The sequence below is a fragment of the Perissodus microlepis genome, chromosome 8, assembly GCF_051167445.1.
Source record: "Perissodus microlepis isolate ML-2025 ecotype Zambia chromosome 8, ASM5116744v1, whole genome shotgun sequence".
NCBI lineage: Eukaryota > Metazoa > Chordata > Actinopteri > Cichliformes > Cichlidae > Perissodus > Perissodus microlepis.
The window spans coordinates 7,098,438-7,112,796 of NC_140468.1; the positions used below are offsets into that span (position 1 = coordinate 7,098,438).

The 14,359-nt window shown below is 39.6% G+C and overlaps 1 protein-coding gene across 3 annotated transcripts in view; it reads right to left on the reverse strand.

Moving 5' to 3' along the window:
- Positions 1–14,359, reverse strand: part of sema4gb (sema domain, immunoglobulin domain (Ig), transmembrane domain (TM) and short cytoplasmic domain, (semaphorin) 4Gb) — a 59,226-nt gene that overhangs the window by 6,604 nt on the left and 38,263 nt on the right. For 2 of the 3 annotated variants that reach the window (XM_084937251.1, XM_084937252.1), the window contains 6 exons: positions 9,968–10,143; positions 5,058–5,196; positions 4,745–4,967; positions 3,364–3,479; positions 2,970–3,124; positions 410–471 (listed from right to left, as the gene is read on the reverse strand). In XM_084937251.1, the coding sequence (XP_084793377.1) occupies positions 410–471; positions 2,970–3,124; positions 3,364–3,479; positions 4,745–4,967; positions 5,058–5,196; positions 9,968–10,143 (871 nt within the window). The remainder of the gene's footprint in view (positions 1–409; positions 472–2,969; positions 3,125–3,363; positions 3,480–4,744; positions 4,968–5,057; positions 5,197–9,967; positions 10,144–14,359) is intronic. The other variant, XM_084937253.1, reaches the window with a different exon arrangement.

The following is a 14,359-nucleotide window of genomic DNA, read 5'->3' on the forward strand; positions in this document are numbered from 1 at the left end:
TTTAAAAGTGAAGGTGAGCAACGTGTACAGCACCAGCATCGCTTTCCATCACATTTCATAAGCTGCTTTAAATGTAGCGAGCTCTGCAGTGCAGGCCCGTCTGACCTCCAGCAAGAGAGGAACTGATTAAAATGTGTAAGCTGGGACCTGGGGGATGGGTAGGGAACATACACCTAATAAAATCCCTTAATAGATACTAAAAGCTTTAGTTTTCTGGCAGAGAAGGAAGATGGAAGGAAGATTTTTTAACCCCATCATCTGTGAGAGAGTCAGAAAAACTTATCAAGTGGGAAGGATGGTAAGGTAAAATGAAGAACTAACCTTTTTTAAAAATGAACAAAGACGCTGTGGTATAATGGATTTACAGTGTAGAAGTGAAGTGCACGTGAATGTGTGAAGCAACACGTACCATTTCCTGAATTCTCCTTGCAGCCCCTGACCCCTCTCAAGATATCCTGGGTTAGGTTCGACCTGCAATAGTAATTAGGAAAAATTTTCATTTAACCTTCATTAAACTAGAAGATAAGCGTTAGAGTAAAAAACGAGTGTCTTCTGAGAGTGTCCCAGCTAAGATAAGCATAAATAACAGCAAGGTATAAAAATGCAGCAAAACTGTGATGAACAGAAACGTGATTGCCATATCATAAAGAAGATTTCTCCAATCAAGATTTCGACACAAAACTACCTGAAAGCTGCAAATATTGAGCCATTTCTACAGCAAAGCCTTAATATCATAAAAAGAAATAAACTTGAGATAGCTTGGGTTCCCAGCAATAAGAGGAGGATACCTAAATGCTTTTTTTACGCAGCCCACTGTGGATTAGTACTAGGGATAAATTCCCCATCTCCTCCTTTATAGAAGGATTACTATAACAAAATGTTTTTCAAAGAAATAATATGGATATTGTAACTTAATAAGCTTTAAGAAGGAAGCATTACCATCCAAATCTTTTTGCTGCTTTCTTTGGATGTGATGCAGCAGCCAAAGTATAAAACAAATCCACGGGGAGGGCTGAAGTGTCTACTGCAGTAATGGAGATTAAGATGTCTGCTACTCACTCATGCAGAGTTAATGAAGAGAGGCACAAACAGTCCCCAGTGCAAAGAGTGAACACAAGCATGCCTGTTTACTGTCATGTACCACGTGCAGTTTTTTTCCCACTGGAATTAATTTACAAAATCCAGGTAAGCTCCTAGTAAACAAAGGAGGAATCTAACTTAGCAATTTTTGCATAGACCTGCATGTCCTGAAGCCTATTACACCTGATGCTGGGCAACAGATAGGATACACCTGGATGGTTTGACAGTCCTGTAAAACTGATTAGTGATATCATACAGTATTAGCGCCACCTCCAGTAAAGTGGCAGCAATGCAGCACATTTAAGCCTGTGGACACGGTCAAGTTGACCTGCTAAAGTTCAAACTGGGCATCGGAATGGGGAAGAAAGCTCATTTAAGGCACATTGAATGTTGCATGGTTGTTGGTGCCAGGTTGGATGGTCTGAGTACTTCAAAAACTGGTGATCTACAGGGATTTTCCCACACAAACATCCCTAGAGTTTACAGAGAATGAGCCAAAAAAGAGAAAATATTTTCTGGGAGAAAATTCCTTGTTCAAGTCAGAGGTCAAAAGAGAATAACCAGACTTCTTCGAGCTGACAGGATAACAAGAGTAACTCAAATAATCACTCATTACGATTAAGGAATGTGGAAGAGTATCTAATGCACAACTCGTTAAACCTTAAAGTAGTCGGGCTACAGCAACAGAAGACCACGCCAGGTGCTACTCCTGATAGCTAAGAATAGAAAACGACTAGAACTCATAGGATCAGAGTTTGGTGTAAAGAACATGAAGGCACACATCCATTCTGCCTTATATCAACAGCTCAGGCTGCTGGTGGTGTAATGTGGGGGATATTTTATTGGCATATATCCCACGGAGAGTTAAGGCAGCTCTGAATGCAAACGGGGTCCAAATGGTACTAACAAGGTGTTCCTCATAAAGGTTTGGTGAGTGTACATTAGTATTTATTTCATATTGACAAAATACTCTCAAAGTTTTACTTATTATGTTGTACCAGTTGTACCAGTTTCTCTCATGTAAATATTTCAAATGGCGATATGTAAAGTAAAATGTTACTGAAAGAGGAAAGACACAATTTCACTCACTTCCACCCTGTTTGTTTTTCCGTTCTACATGCAGAGCTACATGAGACATAAAGATTGAAATCATATCCAAATGGGTGGGGGCTTTTTTTGTGTGTGTGCGTACTTGAAATTCAAAACTTCCCATTATGTGCAAAGCTCCTGCTGAGCTGAACAGAGCTGATGAGAAAAATCCAGGTCAACTACATTGTCTTAGACCTGCTTTCATAGAAGATTTGTTGGAGGGATTCAGAAGCTGTATAAATAATTAACTGTGCTCTGGTATTGTTTGGCCCAGAAGGAAGAAATAAACATAAGCCAAAAAAGGTCATGTAATGCAAAAATGTACAGCACAAAAAGTTAATCATCTCAATCACCTCTCCCTAATCTCCTGTAATTTTTCCAGAGGGCTTGATGGTAATGTTATGTTAAATCAACATGCCATCAGTTATGAGCAGTTCACCACATTATTTAACAGTTACATTAGAAAAAAATAAATAAAATCTAAATAAAAAGTACATTTTATGCTCAATTTTTCAGCTCATGTAAAAAAAATAGATATAGAGTTAACAGAATAAGACAAAATAAGGAGGAAAAATCGGAGACTACAGAGCAGGTGGAACTGTGGAGAAGGTTTAGGGAAGTATAGATTCAGGATCTATGGAAGAGCAAAGCAAATGTATCTTGTTTGTTTTCTGCCAGATCTCTGTAACCCCATTTTTTTTGCATGCATTGTGTAATTATGCATGTGTGTGACACTAAAATACATTGAGTCTGTGTCCTTACTGGAAACATTCTTTTTTTTTGAGTGCATGTGCCCTTACTTTTGTGCACGTGAAGATATTTCCACACATACTTTCCCATCCCAGCCGCAGAAGGGGTCTCTGGCGAACACACAGTCATAACAGGAAGTGTACCTCTTGCAGGCTGACATCGGTACCTGCACGACTCCAGAGTACGACCCAACATAGACACTCCTCTGTAAAACAGGAGCATATTTGGAAGATTTTTTCCTCATGTTAAATATTGTAATGCCCTTCAGTATAGACAGTGTATTTGTTCTTTAATCGTCAGTTATTATTCGGTGGAGAAGGGAAGAGTTCCACAACCTTTTTGGGGTATGACAGGGATTTAGGCGCAAAGGTTGCCCATTTTCATTTAGATATAAATCCTTATTCTGTTAACGTACAGTTTTACTGTAGATATATTTAAACCTACCAGAGCTGAGGAGATGACCAGGCTCTCTATGGGCTGTGGTTCATCAAACAGCTGCAGCTCTTCTATGATATGCATTTCTCCATCGATGTCCACAGCTCTATGCAGCCAGCCGTCATCTGCAAGAACAGAGTAAACCTTGTTGAGTTAAACTGAGATGTGAATATAACAAAATGCTGGCTGTATGAACAAGACTGATGTAGCCACTCAGTCTGAAACTCATGCTAGTGACAATTCTTTCTAAAGACTAGCAGGGGCAAACTCCACTGATTATAAAAAGATTTGAAATTGAAGAAGTAACAATGGCCCTAGTTTTCACTTGATTTAATACCTCGGTAAACGCTATGCTGATTGCTTTATAGTCTCCATTTCTAGTTCCACCACTATTTCACCATGAGTTCCTCTCCTTTTACACAGATAGCAGCCAATGATGCAGAGGTATTCCTTGTAGCATGAGATGGTGCATTGTCTTGCATAAAGATGGTTGTGTTGCAGAAGGCACAGTTCTTCTCATTCTACCATGGAAGAAAGCGGTCAGTCAGAAACTCCACATACTGGCTCAAAACATGACTCCACCACCTCCTTGCTGACGATGCAGCCTTGTTGGGACATGGTGGCCGTCCACCAACCATCCACCACTTCATCCATCAGCGAACAGGACTGTTTGAAAATTAGTCTTCATGAGTTCTGGGCCTACCACAGCCGTTTCTGCTTGTGAGCATTGGTTAGGGGTGGCCGAATAGAAGGTTTATGCACAACTGCAAATCTCTAGAGGATCCTACACCTTGATGTTCGCCGGGCTCCAGAGGCACCAGCAGCTTCAAATATGTGTTTGCTGCTTTGTAATGGCCTTTTAGCAGCTGTTCTCTTAATCTGATGTGTTTGTCTGGCAGAAACCTTCATCATTGTGCCTTTATCTGCACGAACCCATGTGTGCGCTGACTCAGCCACAAATCTCTTAACATTATGGTGATCTCGTTTAAATTTTTGTGAAATATCTAAGGTTTTCATTACGTGTCCAAGGCATCGAACTATTTCACGCTTTTCAGCAGCAGAGAGATCATTTTTCCTTCCTATATTGCTTGAAAATGGTGGTCTGCTTAATAATGTGGAACATCCTTCTTTAGTTGTTTTTCCTTTAATTGGGCTCACCTGGCAAACTAATGATCATAGGTGTCCGAGATTGTTTTCAGTGATACAAAGAGTCCTGAGACACAATTCCATCCATGGGTTTAATTGAAAAACAACTTATTTAATATTTATGACACTTAAACACAATTTGCATAATAATTTGGAATGCGGTGTATTGTTATTTAATGGCACTGCTAAATGCAGATATGGAGTTTATTTGGTCATTTCATTGGATTTCTTGTATGAAACTCACCAGTTCCCAAAAACAGAACAGTGTAAATATTTCCATCCAGTGCCAGCTCTTTGTGCACTGCTATCTTGACATAGTTGACACTTCTTTTGAACATGAGGGGGCGCACACCTATTGGGTGCACCTGTTTGGCCATCAGCGGGTGCCTTCTGGCGAAGGTGAGGACATTGTCTGGGAGATCTCGAGACGAGTTGATGTTCTGGGACCTGTGCAGATCTGTTATACACTGAAGATACAGACAGAAAAAATGACTACAAATACAGAACATAACAATCGCTGATGATGGTGGAGAGAAGGTTAATGCTTTAAAACTTACAGAGCCGGGTCTTGGATCTGGGACTTTTCCTGTGTACTCCCTCCATTTTGAGTCTTGCACCTCCATGTACGGCCCTTCGAAAACCTTCTGCACATCTGAAAAGGCGTACTGGCAGATAGCAGACGCTTTGATATTCTTCCTGTAACACAATCCCCAACACCCCAAAGACATGTCCAGGGGACACACTCAGGATTAATGACTCAAAGCCGAAAAAAGACAGTTGCTGGATTGAATTTCAGAAGCATCACAGATCATCAAGCCTCACTGACAGGCAAAAGGTTAACTAGCTGACTCTTTATTCTATGAAAACTGTGGGTATTATGGTGGTTTTTTTCTTTTTCACATTGGCATGTGGGAGTGACGTCACTGACAGGTGTGTAATTTTACCCCTTTATCTCTTCCAGAGGGATGCGTTTTCAACACTAGCATACAGTGCAAAAATACCCACTCCTTGTGAGTCATAAATAAAACGACCTATTTGTGGTTTTGGTCCTGCAGCTGTGAGAAAAAGAAGAAGAAAAAGACTTTGTCCAACAGTATGAGTGATTAGTTGATTAGTTGCAAACCAGGTAAACCTTAACCTTGAGCCCTAAAGGTGAGATTAGTAATGGATGGAAAATGTCTTTGTCACATTCTTTAGGCCATTGTGTAGTCATCAGAGTCTTCAAAAGCATCAAAGTGAGGAAAATAAGAGCGAACTGAGACCAGAATGTGTCTTGAAACTACCAGGAAGTACACCTCAGGGGATTAGTCATTCTTACACATGTGAGTCTGATGCATAGTGATGACTACTACTCACACATGTGTAATAACAAAGAAAGAAAGAAAGAAAGAAAGAAAGAAAGAAAGAAAGAAAGAAAGAAAGGTAATGTCTACACTAGCCCGGATAAATTTGAAAATGGCGTATACGTCTGAAAATGCTCCGCGTCCACACTATCGTTTTCATGCGTTTTCACAGAGTTGTGCGTCCACATTGAAACAGCCAAAAACCCTTACGTTCCAGTACTGCGCATGTGTGAAACGAAAGATGATTCAACCTGCCTCATTTCTGTCTGTCGTTTATTTACTTTCCAGCTCTTCGAAACGTCGCGTCAAAATTCTGAGGAAAAGCACCGAGTTTTTTAAATGGACCAACAATGAGGTGGAGTTGTTGCTGCGAGTAACACAAAAGTACAAAGTTGCAAAAGCAAGTGAGACTTAAAGAATTTGAAGAAAAGCTATCTGGAGCAGGTACAAACTGATATTAATCTTTAATAGGGCTGTCAAAATTGAGAGCAAACAAAACAACTGCTGTGTAATGCCCTCCGCTATCTTAGTTTAATTGGTCACATGACTTAAATGTGTCATCGTTTTCGAAAAGGCTCCGGGTTCGCTGTCTACACTGCGACGCGAAAACGGCGTTTTCAGATGTATCCACTTTGGAAAGCGTTTTCAAAAAGCTCAGTTTTCCTTAAACAAAAACGCAGTCTCAGTGTGGACGGAAGGCCAAAATGGAGAGAAAAAGATGCGTTTTCAACGTATTAAAGTGGACATGGCCAAAAGAAAGAAATTAAAAGCAACAAAAGACAAAACAGAACGTAAGAGAACAGAATGAACGCAACCAAAAAAGAAAAAAGTAAGAAAGCCAACAACTAAATAGGACACCTAGAAAACTGCAAACCACAAAAGATGGAAAGCTAGAGTAATCAAGACAGAGACATAAAAAACATGAAAGCAACAACCATGAAACAAGAAACAAAGAAAGAAAGCTGGCAACCAATGAAGAAATTAACTATGCATCAATCTTCTGTTTATCCTATTCAGGGTTGTCATGCAGCTGGAACCTATTCCAGCTATCATAGGGCGAGAGGCAAGGTACACCCTGGATAGGTCTCCAGTCTAGTCAGAGCTAATGCAGAGACACACACACCATTCACAACAACTAAGCTATCCCCACTAACTGCATGTCTTTGGACTGCAGGAGAAAGAAACAGACAGACAGAAAGAACCCGGCCAGATGGGGGATTTGAATCCAGTACCTTTTTACATTGAGGCAACCACTGCGCCGGCCCAAAAGCCACCAAAAGACAAAAAAGAAAGGAAGTTAGCAATAAAGAAAGAACGAAAGAAAGTGATCAAAAGTGAAAAAAAGACAAAAGAAATGAAGGGCAAGAAAGACAGAAAGAATGAACTGCAGTCCTGCAGTGAATGAGAGGACACACACTGATATCCACTAAACTACAGCAGTGGAAAAATGGAAAGAAGCAAAGGAGAAATAGATAGTAGATGTCTCATTGCAATGCTATCCTCACCATCAGAATCTAAACACCCCTGGGACAGTTTTATGCAGCATGACTCTGCATATCAGCATAAACACACACTCAGATCACATCACATTTTCCATTGGCAGTCGTCATCTTCACACACACACCCACGCACACACACATCAGCTCTCACCGCAGTTTGGCTTTCTGTTGATAAGAACTCACCTAGGATTTGAAATAATGACTTTTTTTCTCATTATCAGTTAATCTGCCGATTACTTCTACGATCAATCATCTAATCTTGACGGTGTCAGAATGTAGAGAAAAGATCCAGAGCACCAAAAGATATCTTGAAATGGCTGGATTTGTCTGACAGCCAGTGTAAAATCCAACAATATTTAGTATGCGACGACATAACACAGGGAAAAGCAGCAAATACCCCAAACAGAGAAGCACAAACCACAAGCAGTTTTACTTAATTTAATGACTTCATTGAGTCGTGTTAAAGGATTATTGGTTGATTAGTTAATCTCTGAATTACATGTTTGTGGAAGAAACATCATTTTGTTCATCATCTGAATAAAATAGATCTCGTGGTCTCTCAAAAGAGGAATTAACATCACATTTACTTCCAGCTGAATATCACATTCTTGTTTCTCTGTTTTTTACGTCTTGATGCAACATAATGCAATAAAGAAATAATTTTCCCCTTTTGGAGTAAAAGAACTTGGATGGTTTGCTCAGAGCTCTGACAACCTCATGCAAAATCTTTAGAATGAACTTAAACATCCCAAAGGTGCGAGTTAGACTTTATCCCACGACATGAGTCCAGGTCCTCACTAAATCTCTTGTATCTGATTAGGAGATTGTCCCCTCGGCTAGGCTGCATTACCTCTTATAGCAGGGGTAGGCAACGCCAGGCCTCGAGTGCCGGTGTCCTGCAGGTTTTAGATCTCACCCTGGGTCAACACACCTGAATCAAATGATTAGTTCATTACCAGCCCCCTGGAGAACTTCAAGACATGTTGGGGAGGTAATTTAGCCATTTAAATCAGCTGTGTTGGTTCAAGGACACATCTAAAACCTGCAGGACACCGGCACTCGAGGCCTGGAGTTGCCTACCCCTGTCTTATAGTAACAGAATAACGGTCACTATTGAGTGTAGTGTCCACATAGTTTTGGCCATCCAAGCACAGGCGGACACACTGGCGCAGTCCCAAGTTTTATACGCTCACATCTGTTCACTTTCTGCTTCCAAATAGATTTTTTTCAGAGCTGAATGTTTAAATGAGTGTTTAAATTGTAAATTAGTGTGATACTCAGAGGCTGGCAGGTTATCCATTAAAACCTTTTTTAAATGTAAAACCTAAGTAGCTCAGAAACAACAAAATAAACAGAAAACAAAAAAGTTTGTATAATTAAGCCATCTGAAAAAAGGAAAACCACTGAGCAAACAGTGTTTGACTGCAGATATATTCTGTTTTCACATGCTGCACATTCCACTTTAAAACTACTTGACTGAGTTCAGAGAGGAGAAATGCAGATAAGCATTCAGATTTATGGGATCCCCTCCTACACACACTGCACTATATTCCATTACATTTGCCCTTATTTTTAAGGTTTCAGCTCACTGGACTCGAGCTCCTGAAATCCTAAACAAAGGATGTTTAAATCTGACCATCTTATCCCACTGAGTGATTATTAAAAGTTTTAACTATGTGCATTATTGACCACATTTTAACAGTGATTTTTAAAACAGCTCAATTACAGTACCTCATTAAGCTAATACATATCAGTGACAGCCCCGCACACACACAAAAAAACAGGCTGGGGAAACTATTTCTTGGTTAAGACTTTTGCTTGGTTTAAAAATACTGGAGAATTAAGTAAGTTCATTTTCTCAACCATTGATTAGATATAATGACACAGTGACACCAAATATTAGAAAAGTTAAATATTCTGGCTATTGCCAGGTGTATACAAGATCTGACAGAAAACTAAAGACAGTGACAGATGATCTTTTTTTTAGTTTACAGTAATGTTGGGACCATAATGCACCAATTAAATACCATGTTGCATATAATAGGACTTGGAATTGGGCAGCTGAGACTGTAGACTTCTCACAAAACAGTCTACTGAGGCCACACTAACAGCAAAGACTGGGCATTTTCTCATAGACTTCTTAGAGAAGCTGCGCCCTTGATAACCATTAAAAAGTTTGCAGATTCATTTTTCACTCTTCGTCACTTCACTTCTCAGACATCCATCTATGGTTCAAAGCCATAAAATTGTTTGCTGCCCATATACAATGGGTGCTGAGGGCTTTGAGTTTGGCTCTCAGTAGTTATTTTCAGGAAGTTGATGCTCTATACCAAGAAATATTCTGAAAATTGTTCTCAAAGTTTGGATCTTTGCATGAATTCTACAAATGTTCTCAGATGTTTGGGTTTGTAAGTTGATATTTGAAAATAACTTGAAGTTTTAATTTATAGATTACAAAAAATGTTTTGTTTTGTTTTTTGTAGAAACAAGCATACATACATGAATTAATGATCTCAATCACTAGTTTCTAGTTTGATCTAGTACATCACAATATTCTTTCATGCAAAAAAAAAACAAACAAACTACATGTTTGTAGAGCATAAATGAGTCAAAATCAGCTCTTACCATTCCAGACCAAAGATACCATAAAAAATGCTGCTGCGAGCGTCTCGCTCCTGCAGGACGAACACGTCACGCAGGATATTGAGGTGCAGCTCATACTCCGGGACTGAGCACACCATTCTAGCCTTGAGGAACGAGGTCCACTTCCTCTGCAAAGTCCTCTGGCCTCCCCAGTCAGTCTGCAGAGAGAGGTGGAATTAATTGATGTAAAGATAAACAACACAATGATTTTAATGATGCGAGTGATGCACAAACAGTGCATTTATATAAGAAAAGATTAGATCCAATTGTATCGTAGAGATTATGCAGATATAATGAATATATAGGGAGGAGCTGAATGTTGGTATTCAAACTCAGTGTCCCTAGTGTAGCACATTTCTCTGATTGCATTTCAGAAGCAGTGGGAGGTAAGGCTGTAAGACATTATTCTCCCTAAAAGAGTAATTTGGCACACCTCATTTAGATAAGATGAAAAAAGAGAGGGATTCGATTTTTTCTTTGTTTGTCTGTATTAGAGGTTCTCATCTTTCTTTATTTGTGGCTTTAGGGGACATCTGTTGTTCATCAAAAGCCTCTGCCTGCATTGGCCTCCCACACAAGAAAGCCAAAGTAAATCAACATAAGATATACACTTAAAACCTTAGGAGCAGTTCTGTCAATAATACCAATTCAATTTATGGCACAAGACGAATGAAAGAAGAGATGAAAAGGAGTGCAGACAGATGAATCCAATCTTTAAATTTCATTCATTTGACAGAAGGAAATCTGTAGAGACTTGAAAGCAACAAATAAGCATTTCTTACAGAGATGATAGCAGGTTATTACTGTGGGAAGAGCTAAAGGGATGCAATGGCAGATTACAGTCTGTCAATCAACGCACAGTCAGGGTCACTGGGCTGTCATGAGGTAAATTTAAGGCAGTAACAGTGAAGAATCCAAGCATAGAAGATATACCAGAGGGGGAATTAAACCTAGATGAGCCTGTGCTGCAGTTTATTCTGAAAATACAACTGAGAAAAAAAACAACAACTTAAAACTACAGCACCAGTCTCTTTACTGGAGATGTATAGCAAGAAAAATGTTAAATAATGTCAAACTGGCACCTATTTCTGCTTTTTGCAATGGTCTTTTTTTCATGTCATCATGTCTCTTCTTTGTTAAAGTAGGGCATGACTGGCGAAGAAGTAGAAGCTGTCTGGCTGGGAAGTGAGAAGCAGAAGAGGACAACCGGTTAGGCAACTCAAAAATGGCAAGTCGTCAGTGGTTTCAGGCCAGGGGCTACTGCCAGAGCCGTCACTATCTGTGGATCTGCCATCAACCAGCGTGGTGCCTGGCCGCCATGGGGGCTGAGCTGGGGACCACTCGACATCTGCATGTGCTGCCGTGGCCTAGTTCAGACTGAGTTATTACACTCGACTGCTCTGACAACTCCACAGTGCTGGTGAAGGGAGAGGAAGAGCCCAGACCTTATTTCCAGAAATGACTACTTTCGAATGCTGTGAGAATGAAGACAAGACACAGTGAGTGTGTATGGGTTTAAAAAGTAAGAGAGCAAGAAATGCTCAAAAATGAGCTCCCTGCATTTGTTTAATGAGCTTTTGGGACAAAAGCTTGCAGCAACACAGGGGTATTGGGGTATTTTACAACTTTATTATTCAATGCCAGTGGAAACAGGACAAAAAGAGAGAGAAATATCCTCAACAGAGGTCCTTGAGAATCATTTTAATGGAAATAAAATGATGTGTTTTTTCAGCAAAGCAGCAGAGACACTTAGGGAAAAGACCAACAGCAGACAGCGATGTGAAAATCAATACTGGGTGTTTAACCCTTTAGCAACCCGTTTTTCATACTAAAAGATCCAAAGCATGAGGCTTTTTTTTCAATGAACTCTTACAGTGAAAATAGTGTCCAGACTATCTGTGTACTGTATACATAATTGAAAAGCAACAAACTCATGCTGCTGCTGTTTGTATTGTAAGAATAAAATTACATGGACACCGGTAATCATTCACTCACCCTCCATCCACCAATTTATCTCTATTTTTTCAACCATTCATCTAACTTAGTAGTCAAAGGGGGCTGGAACTTTTCCCAGCTTTCATGGTGTGAGAAACAGCATACATCCTGGACGCTGTGATGCCAGTCCATCACAGGGCCAACACACAGAGAGCCACATCATTTATTACTCTCTATTAAGGGAATTTAATGTGGACTATGAGCCTATATGAAAAATGAATTAAAAAATTGGCACTTTTAAGCACTATTAGTCATTTTCTCTACACCATTAACTGTGCCATTGCTGTCACACAATTAAAACTTGACACATCAATGTCAAATAAATGCCATTTACCCTAAATGCATGTATGTTCCATCCCTGTTACTTATTCCCTAATCACTCTTCTGAGTCCAGTCTGCTAAGCACTCACCCCCCTTTGCAACTTGCCTGGGAACCATGAAGGAAGTTCAACATAGCCATTCTTACTTTGTATTAGCAGGCTTGACAAATCCTAAAACCCCAGTCAGGGATAAGGGGTGTGACAATGGCAGTTATCAACATTCTGTGTTAAGCTGGGCTTTCTGCTTCAGGCTCTGTGCACGCTCACATATAAAGCAGCGTTTCACACATCATATTGACTCTTCAGCACAACATGATCCCCATGAGTGACACCTACACCAATCAGACACGTTATCAGATGAAAGCGTTGATAATAAAATGGTGATAAATGTTTATAAAGAACACAAAAGAGCATAAAATATGTAACAGTAAAATGCAATACTGATGGAAATAAGACAAAAGAATAATGCTGCTATTCCAGCAGTGCAAAACAGACTTAACAGCAGAGTAGAGTCAAGTACGACAGTTTTTACTTAACTCATGATATCAGTAATATATTGCTTAAAAACTTGCACATACATGACACATTCATGTTTTTGTTTGTTTTCTGTTCTGTGTCCTGTTCTTTTTGTATATGTGTGTTTTTTGCTGCTGATACAACCAAATTTCCCCTTGTGGGACAATTAAAGGATTGTTCTATTCTATTCACCCAGCAGAGAATCTATAGTAGGTTTAACAAATGTAATTTAAAATTGACGGAAAACCTATTTTAAGCTGAAACTGACCATAGCCTCCTCCCAACCAGGTTATGCGTTCAGCACATGTTACCATGGTGATTTAACCACATAAAAAGACAGCCAATTTTGTGACATAAAAAATTCTGACTTTATGCTCAACATAGCTTGCTCTGTAGTACACTCAAATAATCTTGTTTATCAAGCTTTCCAGAGTTCCTTATAGTTGTACTGTGCTCTATTGTGTGTTTCACTGGCTGCTTAATTCCTCTTTTGATTAAAAATTTGGATTCCCCTTAGAGCCATTACTTTGGCTTTTGGCTTCTTTTGGCTTCTCTTTGAAGCCACATTGCATTCATGTCAGTGTCCACAATAACATCTTCCCAAGATAAGCTTAGAAACATTATTATAAAACTAACAGCAGCACAAGGTCAAAAAGACGTGTGGCACAGCTGCACCATAAATTCTTTTGTTATGCACAAACAAAACAATAAACTACTGCTGTATTTTATAATATCATCTTCCAGCGATTATTTACTGTATATTTTCCAGCATATTCCATACCACGCCTCTATAAACCTGTGCATCCTCAAGTACAGCTCTTCTGGCAAAACCCTTCTTTCCTTCTGTCCTCTCTCCTCCTGTTGCATTTTAGGAATTGAAACTAAGATGATGTAGGACAGAGGAGACAAGGAAACACAACTTAGAGAAAAAAAAGCTAAAAAGCTAAAGAGAAATAATAATGAAGGTATGAACATTAGTAAACGATATATTAAAAAAAGGAAACAAAACTCTACAAATACATAACAGGAAATTCACACCATGTCAAAATCTTTGAAAAATTCCTGCTCAGTAGGTTTTCCTGTTAGTGTTCTCTCATTCATTCACTTAAATCCTTTTCACAGGATCACAAAAAGTGAAACACAACTGCTTCATTTCACCAGCTGAGTCATTGACTTACTCTTTTGATGCCTACAAAAGCACACCGTGATGGTAATTATACCCCCATGAATGGCTAAAATAAATGACAAGCGGGAGGAAAAGGAGCAAGAGTAACCTCTAGGAATGGTTGCTGGGCATGCTGTCTAGACTGGGAATGCTGACAGCAAGTGAAATGAGGTGAGATGGGAAGTAGAGGAAGAAGAGCAGGAGAAGGCGGAGTTGAAGATGGGGATATGGCAATAAAGTAAGGGGGAGGGTTTGCCATTGGAGGTGGAGGTTTGTGGACTTGTACTTTGCCTGGCAACAGTGGCACAGAGAGAGAACCTCTGTCAGTGAAGAAACTGTGATTAGAGACGACCAACTGCTGGCTGATTTAGCATTGAT